Genomic DNA, 19,161 nt, shown 5'->3' with positions numbered 1-19,161 from the left:
CAAAAACACTTGAATGATAACGAACACACTCTCACATACACACAAGGTGGATTCTGTTGTGTGATAGTGTATGATTAGCTGATGCAGCTGGGAATTAAAAATGTTTTCCTAGAAATTTTTAAAAGATGCTGCCAATGATTCAGTCAAACATCTGATATGAAACACATTTGCACATATTATGATGTATTCAAACATCCCAGCTGCAATTTCATTTTTAGGCATTCTCATTTACAAAGAGACTTTTGAAGCCATTTGAGATTACTATTACTACACTCACTGAAATATGTTGATTTTGAAAAAGTGGTTTTGGTCTCCAGGAGGTTCAAAAATATTAGACTGGGTATTATTTAACTGTTTTGTTAAATGGTAACGATGACCTAAGTGCAATTTTTTTGCATTATGTACAGGTAACAGCCTTGATTCTTTAAACATATTTTAAGTATCACATTAGAAAATATAGATGAAAATAACAATTTTTTTTAAAAAAAAGAAAGAAAATTGCAAAAAAATGGAGGTGGTTTTTGATTTTTGAAAAATATTTAATGTGCTCAATGGGAGATGGAAAAACCTTTTCGGAATAAGTTCTGACATAGTGAAAATTTAACTCACATGACTGATCAGCTGTTTCTGCTCAGGTAGAAGAAGAATAAGCTTTTTTGCTGTCAACTTCGTCTGTCCCATGAAAAAATAATTACAACTTTTCCAAGTGACAAAAATTCCTGAAAACCACGCTTGATTTTTTTCTTATCGATTCCCAAGGACCCATCTTCTTTTTCATCTTCTTCTTCTTCTAGGTTTATTGGCAGTTTGCGATTTCTTCTTCTAATACTCTGTTTAGTAAAGTAGCCTATACCAACAACCTCTGATGAACTACAATTTGCCTAGCCTAGTTTTGTTCACTCTAAACCAGTTGATTTAAATGTGACTCATTCACATTCCTCAAGCCTCATGAAAATGACACCTGAACGCAGTTAAGAGTAGTCACTGATATTTATTAGAAAAAGTTGGAACTTATACTATTATAAATTACAGTTTTTTTATTCTTTGTGTAAAAATAAGTATTTTGGTGGCAGAGATGTGCCAGATGACCTGTGGGCACATTTGGATCAGCTTTCTAGAAAATACCATGGGTTTGGCATGACAAACCAGCAGTGGGTGTTATTAATGACTTGCAAAAACATTGTGTACAATAGTTCACCTTCTACCTTCCTCTCCCGCTCCCTCAAACACTCACATACTGGCTGGAGCGGTTGTGCACAGCAGTGCATCCAGTGCGCTCTTTCAGCTCAGCTGAATGTTGCTCAAAGAACAGCAAAATAGGTAAAATCCTAAAACTTTGGACTCTGTTATTTTTCTACACAGTGGAGCCACACACTTGGCTTAAAAGACAGTATAGACCTGCACATGTGGACTTCTGTTCTGTTAAAATTCACTGATGAGGTATGCAGGGAAAATGAGGGAGAGAACGAGAGAGAGAAAGAGTCTTTGATGAAGGCTTGCTTGTTTTGCTGCCATTCAATACTGAAGAGCACCATTTGGAACCATTTGGTTGTTTATTAAATAGCCCAGATCTTCCCACGTCTATGTATCGGGGAGAAAGAGCCCACTCTGACAGCCTCTTTGCTCCAGCAACAGGCTCAGTCCATTGGAGAGTGTCGTAAGCAGCGAGAGCCTGACAGCTGTGCTACTATAATGCATAAAGTTGGTGATGTATGGGTCATTGATTAACGCTTATTTTTGTGGGTTGAGCAGGGCAGATTGGCTGGGTCAGACAGGTGCAGATTTTAAAAAACCCTGACCTGCACATCACCCTAAGGGGGCATGAATCTGTGAGGATACCTTGTGTTAGAGCTAATTACCATGTAGCTCATTTCAATTTAAGCTAAACTGAAAGCACATAGCCTTTGTGTAGTTTCCAGGGGACTGCCAACTTGTCCAAAACTGTAATAGTCCCAAAAATTTCCCAGTGCAACAAAATCCAATTTGTTTGACAGCCCACAAAACAAGAGCCCACTGCTCTGAAAATACACATTCTGCCTCTGGAGTTTTTTGCTCTTAATATCCTAGTGTATTTTGATGTAGAAAATGTCAGGTGACCTGTGACAGGTGACCTTTGTCATATTGGTAACAGTAATAGTTAATAGTAGTTTAATTTTAAGAAACAAAACTGCTTGGTTAGGTTTAAGCACCAAAAATTCTTGGTTAGGTTTAGGAAAATATCAGTTTAGGGACTTCAGGCTTTTGGACAAATAAGAATTTTGGTCTGATGGGATATTTTTCAGACTTTTAGGGTTTTGGAACAATAAGCCATCGGAACAATCGTTTGGCACCTCTTTTCATTAGCATAGCATTTATTGCACATTGTAAAACTTAGTTTGAAATGTTTTACAATCAAGCAAAGAAAAAAGCCTCTGTATAGAGATTTATGGTGCACCAAGGGTCAGAAATACCCTTCTGATGCTAACAGGTAGCTGTGAAAGTGAGGAAGCCTGAATTGTAATTATGTATGGCAGCAAATCCTCTATTTGTCCGTATGTCATCTGTCTCACAGTCTTAAGCTATAATGAACTTTGCTGTGTGTTTATCAGGAACGATGAGTCAATCTGCAGCAGTAGCTCGGCTTATGATCCATGCTGTTTTTAAGAACACCAGATGTTTGGATGCATTATTATTCATTGTGATGGGTGTTTTTGTGTAAAAATCTCAGTGCTGTTTGTCAGTGGATCAGCTTTCATGGCGCCCTGGACTGATCGCATGGCAGCAAGTGAGCAAAACAACAACTGTTTTACAAAACCTGCCAAGAGTTTCTAAGTGGTAGCAAAACCACAGTCCCTTGTGCACTTGTGGTTATTTAAACCAATCAAGCTATCTCATTTTTCACCACATCATGCCTCATCATGCAACATGAAACAGCTTAGCAACAGGTGCAGCCAATTCTGCAAACCGGTCAGTACAGCACGTCTCCTCTAAGCTCTGTATGTAATTGAATTGGATCAAATGGACATTGATCAGAAGCATATTACTATATTTATATATCTAATAATAGTTTGTGAATAAAAATAGTGCTGAATGAGGAATATGAATGTTCTAAACCTGACTGCAAATAGTAGATACTCTGAATTTAAAGACATTCCATATCATCAAAAAGGATTAAAAATGAGGTATTGGAAATTGTCTGGAGCAGTTAGAACATGATGGGATGGATGCAAACATCTCCCCTGCCAAATGCATACAAGAACATACGGTGGTTGTAAAGGTTGAAAAAACGCAAAAAGGCCCTGTCTAGATCTAGTGTTTGGGTCGTTCTGGACAACTGTAGAGACATGGCGGTGCAACATGGAGGGCACACACCCTCTGTAGATAACAAGGCCTCATTCTAAGGTGACAAAAACAAAATGATTAGGGCTGAACAACTGATTGAAATTTTGATCTAAATCACAGTATGGCCTGCGATTTTCAAACAGTGTCAAGTACCGTTCTGAATTAAGTATTGTCGTGCTGCAAAGATTTCCTGACCTACACAATGTTTTAAAAAAAACATCTTAATAATTTGAATGTTTTTCAAGGAAAATAAAGTAATGATGTAAAAGTGAACCTCCTCCGTAATATAGCAAATAATTTCCAATTGCATTATTATTCGAAATCATCAAATCAATTAATTTGATAATTTTTCAAAACTGTTAAGCCCTAACAATGATTTTTGGGTGATTGTACACTAATGAAAACATGAATATTACACTTCATTTCTGCTATATTCTGTGAATCATCATCTGTGAATCTCTATAACTCTTACACACTGGACCATTAAAGCTACTTCAAAGAGTTTTTAATGGCTAATGACACAGTCTCAATTTAATACTGATGGCTCTATATGATCTATACAAACAAATGAGACCATCAGCAAGAAGATTTGCTATAGTTATTCATGATTCCTGTCATCCCGTTGGATTCTCCTTGATGTCAGACGAAATGAGCTTATCTTTACATTTCCCCAGGAAAAGTTACAGTCAGTAGTATGTTAGTCAGTTGAAAAGAAGCAGGGGGAGATTTTTATTTCCATAATTATTTTTTTGACATTGTATTTTTATTATAATTGTGGAAATGCTACCGCTTTTGCCCACAGGGGGCTCTAAAATCAAGACAATATGAAAGTTCCTCATAGTAACTTTAAAGGAGTAGCCGTCCGAGGTTCTGCTGGTTGAAATTTAAGGGAACACTACTAATTTTATATGTCAGAGTCAGTTTATTAGTCACAGGGAGAACTCTTAAATATTATCAAGTGTGACATTTACATGAATAATCTCATTTTGGGCTTGGTCCCAACAAATTTTTAACAGAAAGCCTGCATTACAAATTGAAAGATTTTGGCATTCTCCAAGCAAGGTGGGTCTAATGAAAGACACTTTTGGGTTGCATAATGGGAAAGATCCAGTGTTCTTGGAGCTTGAGCCACATTAGGGTTAAAGGCCATGATATCTTGGCATCCTCAGATTCAAATCTGACAATTCATTTTTGTAACCCATCTCTCTCAAGTCTCCCAAATTGATGTAAGTGCAATACAAAATCACCGGAGTTTACACTTAGTACTAAGAGAAAACAGTGGTTGTCTGGGAGGCTGCAGATGAATGTAAAAACTTGTGGTTCTGAAAATGGTCAGCAGCTATGTGAAGTACATAAAACACCAGCATGAACCTTAAAGCAGGGTGGGGCAGGTTTCATACTAGGTTTTTACAGACTTACAGCATTTAAGCTGCTGTCGTAAAAGGCCAAAGCCTTCTTGGTATGTCAGCTGACTACCAGTCAGCAGAAGAAGTGCCAGCGCACAGAGGAAGAGACCAGAACATCTGTTGTTACAGTATATGTCTCCTGTCCATGTTTGTGTGTGTGTGGCAATATTACTTGTGAAACTGTAATAGAAAACATTCCCTTTGGCAGGCAGCTTTTTTTTTACTTGGAATTAAGATGTGTTGTTAGAAGCGTTAGTTTTGCCTGAATTCTTTGTATTAAATAAAAGTTAACTGAATAGTTTACGCAATACATGTTGGTTCAAAAAATATGTGTTTTTGAATTATTTACTGTTTAATAAGCGATGGTGCAGAAGAGTAGAGAGTAGAACTGAAGTGACCTTAAGTGAACTCAAATAAAGTCATTGGAGGAAAACCAAACTGACTCCCTCCCTAGATGTCTCACCTGGACTTTAGTGGGTAGCATCCAGTGCTTTAAAGAGTCAGCTGTAGTTCCATTTGGCAGGACCACGGGGTCACGCAGATCCATGTCCAGAGCCACAATGCATGTTGGGTAGCAAACAGCACCTGCAAGGAAAAGGGAAGAGAAAAAAAAAACACAAATCAAATAACACTCACCTCTAAGCCTCATTAGCATCTGTTGAATTTATTCATGTTCAAACATTGAGGAAAAAACAGGCAACATAACTTCAGACCACGCCGTCATCTGTCATCTGTGGTCTGGACTCTTGGCAACCATTATTGTGTGTGTGTGTGTGTGTGTGTGTGTGTGTGTGTGTGTGTGTGTGTGTGTGTGTGTGCGCACGTTCTGTAAGTCCGTCTGTTGGTTCATGTTCTCAGGAGTTTCCTCCTGCCATTTAATAACAAATGTTTCTACCATAACATGTCAGTATAATTCACCTATAGCTTGACAAACTCTCTGTAACACATTTCTTGTCTGCTTGCCAGTGTGTAATATCATGATTTACATTTCAGTTCAACAAACATTAAATGTGTACATGCAAAGTGTTTAAGCATACACTGTAGTGATTTAATTTACCGCTGGGCACTCAAATGTAGAAAATGCTTCAAAACTTAATTTAATACTCCAATAAGTCATCCATGTATATATTTTACATATATTTACATTGGGTAGTTTCAGTAAGATGCTTAGCTTCTCTCTGTATTTATACATGACACAACACTCAGAGCACATCTGTCAATGCAAAAGCTACACAATAATCCAAATTTTGCATTTTAATAATAAAAAAAAATATATTTGATTTTTTATTTCTGTATCCAGATCTGCATCAAGATACAAACAATGGGATATGATGGTGTAATTGGTCAGTTATGCTTGTTGATCACCATCACTTCACACTCTTTTACTTAATGTATACTCTTCATCTTGTCAGTTTGTTGTTGTCATGGCTGGGTCAATAAGACATGACTATTTGACATTTTAACCTGGAGAGGCCTGATTTGAAAGATCAGATTGTGTCAGAGCTGGTTTCTTGTTTCCCAATCTATTAGACCAATCGTTATTTTCTTTTTCTTTTTTTTTTTTTTTTAATCCACAATCTACTCTGAAACCTGGGCTGGATTGTTTCATATGGTCTGAACGGGTCAATGACTCAAATCTGAATCAAAGAATATCAATAGAAACTGAGAAATGAGGGTTGACAGGAGGAGAGAAACACGTGTTGACAGAAAGAGACTTTACTGCCATGATTTGTGTCTGTTGAGCCAAGCAGTGTGTAGCCAGACAAGTCAAAGACCAGGTCAGAGCTTTACACAAGGATATGAAATGGACAGCGACTAGGGGAAAAAATGACTATAAAAAACAAAATTTTGAAGCCCATAGAACATTCTAAATATTTTAATGCGTTTGCCTATCTGATTGTAAACTTGTGGTCAATTACTGGAAAGAAGAATTGTATCTTTTATCCCCTACAGTCTGTAAATAGCTATTAATACTTAAAACCACATCCACTCCTGTGTTACCAGAATTATTGTAATTAAGAATCATTAAGACATAATTTGGGGCAGCTGATATTAGTTTCAATAATTTGTTAATGGCAAAACATACCAAAGCATTGTAGGTCATGTTCAGAGGTGGGAAGTAAAAATGTGCAAATACTTTATTACTGTACTTGAATAATGTTTTTGAAGTAAATTTACTTTGCTTGAGTATTTAAAAGAAATGACAATAAAAAAAAGACATAACAAGATGTAACAAGACATACAAAAACAAAACAAGTGGTAACAAAACATAAAAAAGATAACAAGATGAAAAAGACGTGACAAGATGACATAAAAGACGTAATAAGACAAAGCAGATATATGAGAAAAAATGATGTAAAAGAGGTAACAAGATGTAAAACATGTAAGACGACGTAACAAGTCAAAAACGACTTAAGAAGACATAAGAGACGAGACGGTGCAACTACTTTTGTACTCTGAGCACAATTCAGAGCCTGTACTTTTTCACTGTTAGTGGAGCAAAGAGGTTTAATCAGGACTTCTACTTTTACTAGAGTCTTATGTTATACTCAAGTATCTGTACTTCTAAAGAATACATGTACATTTTAAACTGTAAAATCACAGTGTGATGCTGAGCCAATGCCTGCATTTTGCTCATATGACACAGGCCAGTGACAACATTGTCTGTTCTTAGTGTTAGCAATGAGTCTTACAGAAAAAAAAGCATGATGTAAATAAAGATGATTAATTGATTTGTTCTTTCATTGAGCCCATAAACATCTGCGTGTCGTGTATGGAAAATACAGCACTTTCAGTCTGATTTTTTGACCATGACCAAACTTTTTTTTGCTCGTCAAGTTCTTGCCACCAGTGCTTTCTGAAGTAATGCAATTCTTAATGTGTTTTGTCATCAATTATGTTACTAATATTTGTCAAACACTGAAAATGACTCTCAGCTCTCTACTAGGCAGCACACAACCTCTAAGCCAGGAACACACACACACACACACACAAACACACACATAGAGCATATGGGTGCTGGACTGACAGAGACAGACAGACGCATTTTCTATCAACAGAAGTGGTGGCTATTGGTTGTAAAATGTACACTGAAAGTGAAATGCAACTTGCTAATCAAAACTATTTTATTAGAATTTAAAAAAATTATGTTGTAAAGTAGCAGCTGGACCTAACTGAGAAGTCCGCTGTTTGGCCAGCAGCCGGCACTTGTGGAAAGCTCTGCCAGGCAGGCTACTGTTTATGGCTTTATTTTGTTTGACAGAAGGAAGAGGATATAATCAGGGCTGTTTATTTGATGGATTACACTCTCATCCCTTAAGAAGGTTACACTCACCAATATCCATCCCCTGGTCACAGCTGTACTCCACAGAGTTGAGATCAGGAGGAGGAGAGCAGGATCCCTGAAGCTTGGAGCACATGTTGAACTGTGCAGTCCATTCACCGTCCTTAGTGCAGCGAATCTCACTCTGGAAACACACACATACTCAAAAATTCATAGCGGTCATCAGAGGTCAATGTGTGGGCTACATTTCTGCTGCACTGTCCTCACACAACTCCAAAGAAACAGTGAGACAGTTTAGTTTCAGCCATAATGTCGTAGCCTATTGTTGTTTTACATTGCTGAGCAGTTATATGGATAGACATGAAGGTCCCAACACAGAGAGACATCAACAGATGAGTCAATCATGAAATAAATTAAAACATCCTTCAAATAAAAAACACTTTGCTTTCCGCTTTTGCCCCATAAGTGTTCTAACACACATACCAAATGTGGCTTCAATAAAGAGATGGTGCCCAGAAATTCAAAGAATCCTTTTATAGTGAATTTATGAAAAATATTCTATTGTAGAACTAATCTAATCCATCATCCACACCTTTTTTTTAATTTTTATTCTTTTACAATGGCAGCCATCGTACAAGTTTCCTCATGCTTCATTTATGCTGCATGAGTGCTACTGGATTATCCCAAAAATGATTCTTCTTGAAGTCTGGAGCGCAAACACGACAGCAGTGCAACAACATGCTCAGGACAAGGCGTCAGGGATGCATGACTGCAGCTGAAACCACAGCTACAGCCACTGCACGCAATTTTTGTTGTTCTGAGAGAAGCGGCTGTACTGTATTACTTAACTGCAGATTCAGAAAAGTTCTGTGGTGCATTTGTTGTGACAGAGTCTACATTTTATAAACATGAGTATTAGTTTAATATGTTAAATCATTGTAAAGATGTGAAGGTTATTACTGGAGTTAAATATATTACATTTTCACAGTAATCCAAGTTCTTTTAGAATTTTGCTTTTTTAATACATCATGACCATCAAATTTAATAGCATGTATTACAGAGGACTCAAGTGTCAAACCTGTCCAACTGATCTAAAGTTAACTTGATGATCACATGACTAGGGATGGGTATTAGGATTTTATTCACACTGATACTGCTTAACAATACCAATACTTAACCAGTACTGTTATTGGTACTAATCGCTATCATTTGGTGCAAAATAAAAATAATACATTAAAACATGGAAAAAGATTCACTGTTATTTTATCATTACTTTAGGCAAAAATAAGTTCAGTAAAGTCTTACATAAATACTAATAGCAATATCATCTGTCCAGGAGCATGCTGATATTTTAGAAACAACCAGTCAAGAACTGGTTCTTTATATCCACTCCTACACATGACTATGTTGACAATAATGGGACCATAAATACTCAGGAGAATACATGAACAGCTGTTGAAATCTTACTTTTTCTGTTGTCTCTGGGCACTGCAGGGTGCACAGACTGTCGTAGTACAGGCCATTGGTGCAGGTATACATGCCCTGGAATACATCAGGTAGGGCTGGACAGGATATCGGCTCACAGTTAGTTTCCTCCCACTGGCCCCCCTCCAGGCACTCCAACTTGAAGTACTTCCTACAGATGACAGGAGAAAATGAATAATTCTCTAGTTGATATTAATTATAGCCAACACAGTGTTTTAGGGGATGGTTTCCTGCAAAATCAATCAAATCATCTAGATAGTTTTGGTGTGAGTTGCCAAGTTTTGGTGATATCAGTCGTAGAGATGTCTGCCTTCTCTAAAATATAATGGAACTAGATGGCACTTGGGTCGTGGTGCTCAAAACGCCAAAAAATGCATTTGCAAAACTCATCAGCAGTGTCTCTTTCCAGAAGATATACACCAATTGTGTCACGGTGCAGAAAGAAGTGTGCATCTGCTCAAGGATGAGATGTTACAGCTCAGCAAAGGAGGATGCCATTAATGTTTAAATTCCACGCTGTCCCATTACGGTTGGCAAGTGCAGTTTGGTAGAAAGAAAATAGTTGCTACATGAAACTGCTCAACACAAGAACTGTAGATTATCTTGAGTAATGGGGTCATGAAAAAGACACTGCTATTAAGTTTTCCAAACGTATTTTTTGGTGCTTTGAGCACCACAAGCCCAGTGCCATCTAGTTCCATTATAGCGGAGAGAAGGCAGACATCTCTACAGCCGATATCTCCAAATTTCAGCAACTCACACCAAAACTATCTAGATAAATAAATACAACTACAGCTGAGGGGAAAAATCTGTATTTTTGGGGGGTGAGCTGTCCCTTTAAATTATATTTCAAGGAGTTAAAAAAGTTTTTAGTTGGCAGCCAGTCTTATGTGGCCAGTACTGAGTTTTCCTTTCCTGTGGGTGGCAGCTGGTTCATGCTCAGTTCTTGGTTGTTTTTTGATTCTAAACATACTGCTGTACATTTGTACCAGAGGATGTTTCACAGATATGATCAACCTGACAGTTTAGAAGTTTAGGACAAAAAAATTTCATGGTGTCTGAATCCCCACTGTGTTGTATCCACTCAGTGATGAAGTGCACCAAAGCGGACATGGTTTGATTTAAAAAGTTTAGGCGTATTGAGGTGTACGATAACAAACTCCCACCAGAACCACATGTACTCCATACCCCTGCTCACCTTCTTCTATTGTCCCACTTTATTTTTACTATTTCGGTAACGAAAAACACACTGAGCGCGGAGGGGCTGCCCGTTCTACAGTAAAAAAAAAAGATCTCCGGTGTGGTACATGTAGTGTGTAAATGCAACAGTATGTGTTACAATATAAATTTATGTGGGTACATGTGTCAAGGGTAAGAGTAAAAAGCCTGTTTAAAGCTCTTTAATAGCTGCTGCTGTTCACTTTCACATGTTGGACTAATAAACCATCAGGGGTTATTAAAATGTTTACACATATGTTTGAGAAAGCGTAACTCATAAAGATACCCAGCTGCAAATGGATCTTTACATGAAATAGTTTTTCACCACACTGAATGGAAATTCAGTGTCATACAAAACTGTAATATGTATATTTTTACTGGCGTTAGTATGATGGTAAAAGTCAGCATGTTAGATATTTAATACACTGGATTTTAATTACAATTCAAGACAATAATAAGTAAATATAGGATTTCTATATAGTGTATATGAACTTGATTTCTACTCACACAGACTAAAATGTGTGAGATAGCAGGCTCCATGTAAAGCAGGATATAAACCCACCCCAGAGGCTGTCTCATCCTTAGAAAACCCTCATCTCATTAACAACATGTGAGCTGTGTTCAGTAATGAGCAGTTACCCAATGAATACAATTGGCAATGTAAAGACGAGGCCCAGTTAGCAGCAGTACATATTTTATTGGACCCTAATGTGAGCTTGTTCCGTAACCGAATATCCTTTTACAGATGATGGACCAAAAAGTGCCTCTTTAAACTCTACCCATCGATATTTAAAACTTTACCCGAGGGGGTTTGGGTGTTCATGTGATGCATTGTTATACTGTTGCATAAAATATCTAAATCAAAGATCCTAATTTTATTAAGCAGTGCGTAATGGGAATCTTGTAAAATAAAGGAAAAGGAGGAATTTCCTCCATTACGCAGGGAGGCATGTGTGATAAAACGCTGCATTTACTTTGGTCTGCTGTCTACGCAGACCTACTAGTATTTAAAGGCATTCCACAACCCACAGTTTGTGATTAAAATCCATTGTTCCCGCAGTTTTTATGTCCTTGTACGTCAAAAGAAATAATATGCTCAAAATCATTAATGTGATTAATAATTTCAAGTGTCAATGAAAGCATAGATCCCACTGGAAAGACACTAAAGAGGAGATTATCCTGTATTTGCCCTATCATGCATAAGTGATGCTAATATAAATGCCTCTCCAAACCCAGGCAGCTGTATTGTCTGTCCACTGAGCTGCCAACAGTCCCTCAACACTTACCTCGGTGTCTTCTTTTTGATGCTCCCGGTTACATAGAAGCCTGGGTTGCATTTGTAACGGCAGACAGAGCCAACGTCGTGCCCCGAGGCCAGACAGTCTGCTGTTAGCAGCTTGGCATCAGGTATGTTTGGAACCTCTGGACACTCGATCTTGCAGTAGGCCTCTGGGAAAGACCACAGGCCGTCCTCCAAACACACCAACCTGTCACTGTCACCTGAGGAGGGGAGTGGGACAAAGAGAAAGAGAGAGGAGAGTAGGATTAAAATAAAAACTGTACTGATGAATTGAGTTTGTGTTTGTATCTTGTTGTGTTTATAGTTATTAATATAGATTATTAATACTTCTCACTCTTCCTCTTTCTGACAGCGAGTTGACACTATGGATCTCTAGTAACAAAGATGGCACCCCTTCAGAATGACAGTTGCTCACCTGGCACATACGCCTTTTTTTTTTTTTTTTAAACATCTGGGTTTACTTTCGGAGTATGCGGTCCACTAGGAAAGTTTTACAAATATAGAGCCTCCATGGATCAAGAATTCATAATAAAAAGAGTAATAATTGAGCTTGTTTACAGGTTGACTGTACTGTCAACAGTTTTACAGATGTTTCTTTTATAATAGTGGCCTTTGGGAAAATGTTTTTTGGGCTGCAGGGGAATTTTTTGCTGTGATACAACAAGTAGCTTCTGGGAAAAATTGGAAGTGAGGCTGAGCGCCAATGCCCTATCTAGTTCTTGTATACATCTATGGTTAATGCACACACAGCTGCAGTGTCCAGTAGGCCCTCTCAATCATGCACAGTGTTGTCTTCTCCTTGTCACTCGTCTCATCCGTCCCATTTGAATATAAAAGCTTACAGCAGGTCGTGGTATGTTGCAGGTTTTGCTATGGCGTTAGCTCTGTAAAGATGCAAATGCAAAGCCTCTGAAATCAGCTTTAGTTGATAAAGAAAACAGCAAAAGGAACTCTGGTCAAAACCCCTGACTGCACTGAATTGAGCAACGGTTTATTTAATTTGTTATAAGTTAAATTTTTCATTTGAAAGAGGAGGATTGTGTTATTGCTTCTTTGAAAAGTGACATATTCTTGCTTTGAAACATACATTTATAAGAGCTCTGTGTCCTTCAGACAGGAGAAGCACATGTAGGTCAACATCATGGATTCATTTCTGTCCCAGCAAACATTCCGCTCTTGTTTCATGGTTGTCTTGTACGGTTATGAGGAGAAGGAGACTATGGCTTCAACCTTGCCCAAAGCTAATATTTTCTATGCCTGTATGGCCCCCATATGAAGCATGAGTGTTGGTATGTGTGGAGAATCATAACACCCTAAACCTTTCACATTTTTTATTGGGTCTATAAAATGTAATGAATCTTTAACATGGCATCACATGTTTTATAAGCTATTTAAACATTGTGCTGGTGTTGTGATTATCAAAATCCATTACAGCTGTACTGCTGTGTACTCAATACATTCTTGTGAACTGCAGTGTGCTCTCACTGCTGAGTGATGCATGATGGCCTCCAAACATATTTCACCAAACCAAAAGCCACAAATAGAATTATTTCTGCGCAATCTGTATTTAGATCATGAATACATGGGTCTTACTGCTGACTCTACTACGACATTTGAGTGTTCGCTGTGGCTTTCCGACCACAAACGCAAGTGTGGACATCACGCTTGTTCCAAGAGGCATCTATTGCATTGCGTAACTCGCATTACTAAAGAGGGGTAATGCTTTTTAACTTTTGTGTGCAACTATGAATTTGTGCGTGTGTGGCACTCCTAATTGTGGCTGCTGCGGGCAATATTTGTTCTGACTTGTTATGGTGTAAGTGGTGTTTTCAAAAACATCGTGGACATCTGAGCAGAGGGAAATTGTGCTCTGTTTTTGTGTGTGTAAGGAGAGCAAGAGTATGGCATGTGGATGTTTCTATCAGTCTTCATCTTGAATTTCAATAAATGTAATCCACATTCACATTTTAAAGGCCATAAAGCTGCAAAGAGAAGCACTGTGAAGAGGAGAAGCCGCACTGAGAGAAGACATGGCTGTGATTTTGTAAATGGCATTTCCACTGTGATTTTATTGTACTGCTGTAGATTAGTTCCCCTCGTCTTAGCTGTTTTTTTCAAACTAATTAGTTTTAAATGAAGACTGTCTGTAACTACAACAGGATGCGCCCTGTAAAAAACAGGCTTCCAATTATAAACTGTAGTTGTTTAAAATCAAGGTTTAAAGTCCATTTCATTTTATGGACTGAAGTAAGTGACAGCATCTTGCTGTGGTTTAACAAGGCTGAGCTGTTACTGTCAGAGGGTTGGTCATAAGTTAGCTGCAGAGAGTTTATATTATTGATTAAAAGGTGTGTTTTATTGAGAGCTTTGGGTGTCATTCTTAATTACAATTACAATTTAACTAAGAACTAATCTAACTACTAAGTATGCATTTCACCATATAATTTACTTAGTTACTAAATCAGAATTGAGTGCTGAGTACATTTTGAATGGATATCCATAGAAAGGAAACTTTTTTTAACTCAAATGTTACGCATGTTATGAATATGGTGGTAAAATATATGAATATAAATATAGCAATATATCACCTTGCTTACAGTATCACAATATATCACAATACATTGAATCGTAACCCAAGTATCGTGATATGTATCTTATTGCCAGATTCTCACCAATACACATCCATACTTTTACTGTTTACATATACACATAATATGTATTACACTGTATGTACTAGTATTTTTAATGCCAGAAGTTGTACTTGTAATTGAGTAATGTCTCAGTACTGTAACAGTACTTGTGCTTGAGTACAGATTTTCAGAATCTTTCCACCTCTGCTCAAAAAGCACGTTCATTAAATTAGGTTCTTTGATTCCTTCATGGCTCTTTTGTCAGTTTGATTGAAACTCATTGAATATTGATTTATCTCATTGGGAGCAGCACCCAGTAAGTATAACTGTATAACAGTATCACAGTCTCGAGGCAATAAGGCATGTTATTTGAACATTGAGAAAAATTAATATGTGTCTGCATGGTTAACCTGACAGTGGTGTTATGAAGCTTGATTGAGTGTTATTATGTATTTTAGAGTCAGTTTTTTGTTCATGATCCACTGATGTTTAACAAAGAATATGCTGACAATAGACAAAACCAAAGTAGAGCTAATCATTCTCGGAACCAATCAGCCCTCATCTGACAACTTTTAGGCCAACTATTAAGCTTACGGCAAATGTTTTGGGGCTTTCATGTAGCCAGTGGATATTTGGGACAAGACTTCCTCTTTCTTGGGCTGATCACAGTTTACAGGCTAATCTCTCTGCATTTTGGCTGATGAATTCCGCCTCTTTAGCTCTCAACATTGATTGTTTGCCTGTATGCAACAATAAATCGAAACCAAACCAAAAATGAAACTATGGAAATCTTGTCCCTTGCACACAGATTCTTAATGAATACTAACAGACTAGAATAGAAAAGATGGGACTTGAATAGAATAGAATGGACAAATCCATGACTCACCTTGTAGTATCGCTGGTGATCCACAGGTGAAGGAGCATTGTTTGCCAAAGGTGGTTCCCCAGGGGCAACTGAAAATGGCGTGGTAGACGTAAGACTGATCAGGCAGGCCGCAGTCCACGGGCTGACAGCTAACTACTCGATCCCATGAGCCATGGAAGCACTCTAGATGGGTTTCTCTCTGGAAGAAGAAAGAGAACAGAGTGACAAAGAAAGAGACAGAAGAAGCAACTCTTCTGTATGTCAAGTCTATGTGTGGACTGACTTTTTTACAATCTACAAAAGCATCATATAATAATGGCATGTAATCATGTCTTTTAAGGTCTGATGATACAAAAAAACCACACACCTTACTAAATATACAACGTATCACTGAAGGTATCACTCAACTCTTCTTTATAGTTAAGTCTAAAAAAGTAGAACTGCATATGATCTAGGACCTGAAGGATCAATTTAATAAGGTATTGGGACGTATCTGCTGTTTTACATCACTATATTCATGCCTTTGCATCAGTCCATTGTATAAAAGTCTTTGTTCCCATTTGAGTTTTTAGCGTTTGCCTGTGTGATTCCTAAGATTCTGTCTGAATTTCGTAGACAGTTTCTTGGACTTCTCCTTTGACATGCAGTGTCATCTGTGAAACTGAGTATGTTAGACATAAAAACGTCTTGGTTTCCCTCACCATTCAAAGGAGATGTAATTGAGTTACCCCAGTTTTTGGAGGCAAAAGAAAATGCAACCACAAATGTTGAGCGAGTAAAAGAAAACAAAATGGTACAAATAGTGGAACAAATGATTGTGGTGCTACTCTAGAATTTGTTGGAAGAAAATACTGCAAGCCCAGTTTCTGCCTCTTACATCTCTGTTCAATCTCAACACCCACCCAGTGAATATAAGATGTCTAACAGCTCTCTCCTTTGTATTAACTGATGGATAAGTTAACACTGAAAGGACATTGTATGGTGTTATGACTGTACCTGGTGGGGTGGGGTTCTCCTGCCGTTGACGACAGTGATACTGAAACCACGGTGACACTGAACAGAGCAGTGAGAGGTCTCCCCTCCTCCTGTACACCTACAGAGACACACTGATATATAGATAGTTCTTTTGTTTGGTGCTTCAGCTCTCTGATTGGTCAGTGTTTCATTCCAAAGGGGCTTACCTGACAGTGGCATGCTCTAGCTGGGGAGGACTGCAGCTGTCCATCTGACACGGCTGCCGCAAACAGCTATTCCAGGGATGGAGGGAGCGAAGAAAAGGGAGAAGGACAGGGATGAGAGGCAGGGAGAGACAGATCGAGCAGGCAGTAAATTCACTTAACCATAATTCTTCCATCCCATTTCCACCTCTCACCACAGCAAATGGGTGTTCTTTATCAGACCATGAGGAGATTCATGTATTTTTTAATGAACATTTTGCATCTGCTGGTAACCTGTTTGATGAAACTTATACAGTTACACGTCTGTGCACTATTGACCCCATCACCCCGATAACAACAGTTCCTCATTTTTCACTGCAGCCTTTCTCTATTGATGAAGTGGCCAATGCACTCCTTTCTATGGATTTCCGTGGGAGAGGATAAACATTCTTTTTAAAACTTGCTCATGTAACACCTTTACATAAAGGTGGTGGAACAGCTAACCTTAATAATTACAGACCTGTTTCTAAATTAACATGCTTAGGCAACTGCATAATGCTCCATGGCACTAGCAGAGGCGAAGAAACCCAAGAGGATGTTGGCGGGGAAAGTTAGATGAGAAAAAGAGAGTGACCAAGCAAGATGTTGCTGGACAAGTATAAATCTTGGACAGGCATTTAGTCATTGGCAAGAGCTTCATAAAATAGACTGTAAGACAGACGCCAACCTCGCCTTCTTGCTGTTGGACTAGAATAAAATATTAGCTGACTTGTTATGTCTTGTGTTGTTGCACCTGCTTGATGTTTGGCTGTATTCGCAAACATGCCGATTTGCTAGTTTTTGCTCTTAAGTAACGAAATCGTAACAGCTGCACATGAACAGCTGCCCATATTTACCACAGTGGTGTATAAGTAAATTACACTCTGAACCAATCTTACATAATGTTGCTTTAAATCATGAGTCTGGCAACATTACTGTGCAATGCTAAATAGGTATCTCTGTAGTTTTAGCATGGGTTACTGTTTCTAAAAATTACACAGGAAAAATTCTGTTTTTGTGTTTTTATAACCAGTGTATCAAACTCCCAAACCCTTGACATAATCCTTTCATAAGTTTCTTTATGTTTTAACTTAGATTTTAATGTTTTCTTTACTGACAAGATGTGTGTGTGAAGGCATGCGTGTGTGTGTGTTAAGTAGGTAGTTGTGGGAGAGCCCACCCTCTGATGCGCACCCGGTCAGGGCGAAGGTGCTGAAGTGGCAAGAGGTCCTCAGGGCCACGCCCCCCACTGCCACAGAAGGGGAGGAAAAGAGGAGGATAACAGAGGCCGTGATGAAGAAGGGTTGAGAGAGGTCATGGGTCACATTCACCACCAGCGGGTTCCGATGACATGAGAGGTCATGTGTTCCTGGAAAGATGGAAGGGTTTCAAGTGGTTTGTCTTCATATATCATATAGATAATCCTACTTTAAAAAACAATGAATACATACAAATGAGTAAAAATAAAAAGTACCTAGTGAGTGGTTCTTGCCAGTTGTATCTGACAGGAGGATGGTGGCTGTCCTCCGACAGTGCTCCCCAGACCACGACCCATCTGAAGCCAGGTACACCATCACAGAGGCTGCCACTCCAGGATGGGCAAATCCCACCTGGATCAATAACATGAGAGGCAGTTATTTCAAAGAAAGGAAGACACAAAGACTGAAAAGAAAGATCTGATACTACGAAAAGACATTCTGACTTGTCATAGCCAGAAAAGCTCAGAAAAAGTATTACTGTGTGAATAGCATATTGGCCATAGTTGGTTGAAACTGAAATAAAATGTCATCATTCTTCTTGCAATGTCAGGTTGCAATTAAATTCCTGATAATCAGAAGATGGTTCGATTCCTGGCCCAGCTTTGTTATACTTTCAGTGAATACTATGATTCACTGTTTGGAAGCCACCTGAAGGCTCTTGTCACTTGTCTTGTCACTAGCAACTCCTTCTAGTTGCCTGCACAGCTGGGGGTGGAACTAGTAGGACAGTGTAATGTTCTTGTAGAGCTCCTTGTGGTAGGTGAAAAGTGGCTGCTAATGATAGTATGCAGACCTCCCCAGGAATCAGCAGTAACAAGAACTGAGCATGACAAGAATGCCAGGAAAATGGAGAATGAGATGGACAGGCAAACTGATGAGGCGTCAGCTGTAAGGCAGGCGTTATACCAGACACTTTATGGTGAAAATGGAGCCGAGTTGGAAGACAAAGCCTTCTATTTTCCCAGCTGATCTACATTCCAGCCCTCACCTATGGTCATGAACTTTGGGTAATGACAGTGAGAACAAGGTCATGGATACAGGCAGCCAAAATTAATCTCCTTCGCAGGGTGGCTCAGTTCAGCCTTAGAGATAGAGTGAAGAGCTCGGACGGAGCTTGTAGTAGAGCCGCTGCTCCTTTGCGTAAAAAGAAGCCAGCCGAGGTGGTTCAGGTGCCTGATTAGGATGCCTCCTGGGCGCC

General features: G+C 38.6%; 1 protein-coding gene across 1 annotated transcript in view; it reads right to left on the bottom strand.

Annotated features, from left to right (window-relative positions):
* pappa2 (pappalysin 2) overlaps positions 1-19,161 on the bottom strand; it is a 110,019-nt gene that overhangs the window by 22,906 nt on the left and 67,952 nt on the right. The window contains exons 16-24 of the mRNA XM_084732600.1: positions 18,179-18,314; positions 17,899-18,073; positions 16,690-16,755; positions 16,505-16,601; positions 15,530-15,707; positions 12,000-12,213; positions 9,478-9,646; positions 8,062-8,194; positions 5,191-5,312 (exon numbers count right to left, since the gene is read on the bottom strand). Coding sequence (XP_084588726.1) covers positions 5,191-5,312; positions 8,062-8,194; positions 9,478-9,646; positions 12,000-12,213; positions 15,530-15,707; positions 16,505-16,601; positions 16,690-16,755; positions 17,899-18,073; positions 18,179-18,314 — 1,290 coding nt within the window. The remainder of the gene's footprint in view (positions 1-5,190; positions 5,313-8,061; positions 8,195-9,477; positions 9,647-11,999; positions 12,214-15,529; positions 15,708-16,504; positions 16,602-16,689; positions 16,756-17,898; positions 18,074-18,178; positions 18,315-19,161) is intronic.

The sequence above is a fragment of the Lutjanus erythropterus genome, chromosome 12, assembly GCF_056507025.1.
Source record: "Lutjanus erythropterus isolate fLutEry1 chromosome 12, fLutEry1.hap2, whole genome shotgun sequence".
In the NCBI taxonomy this organism is placed as follows: domain Eukaryota; kingdom Metazoa; phylum Chordata; class Actinopteri; order Lutjaniformes; family Lutjanidae; genus Lutjanus; species Lutjanus erythropterus.
The sequence above is the reverse complement of the archived record's forward strand: the minus strand, read 5'-3'. Positions and strand labels throughout refer to the sequence as shown.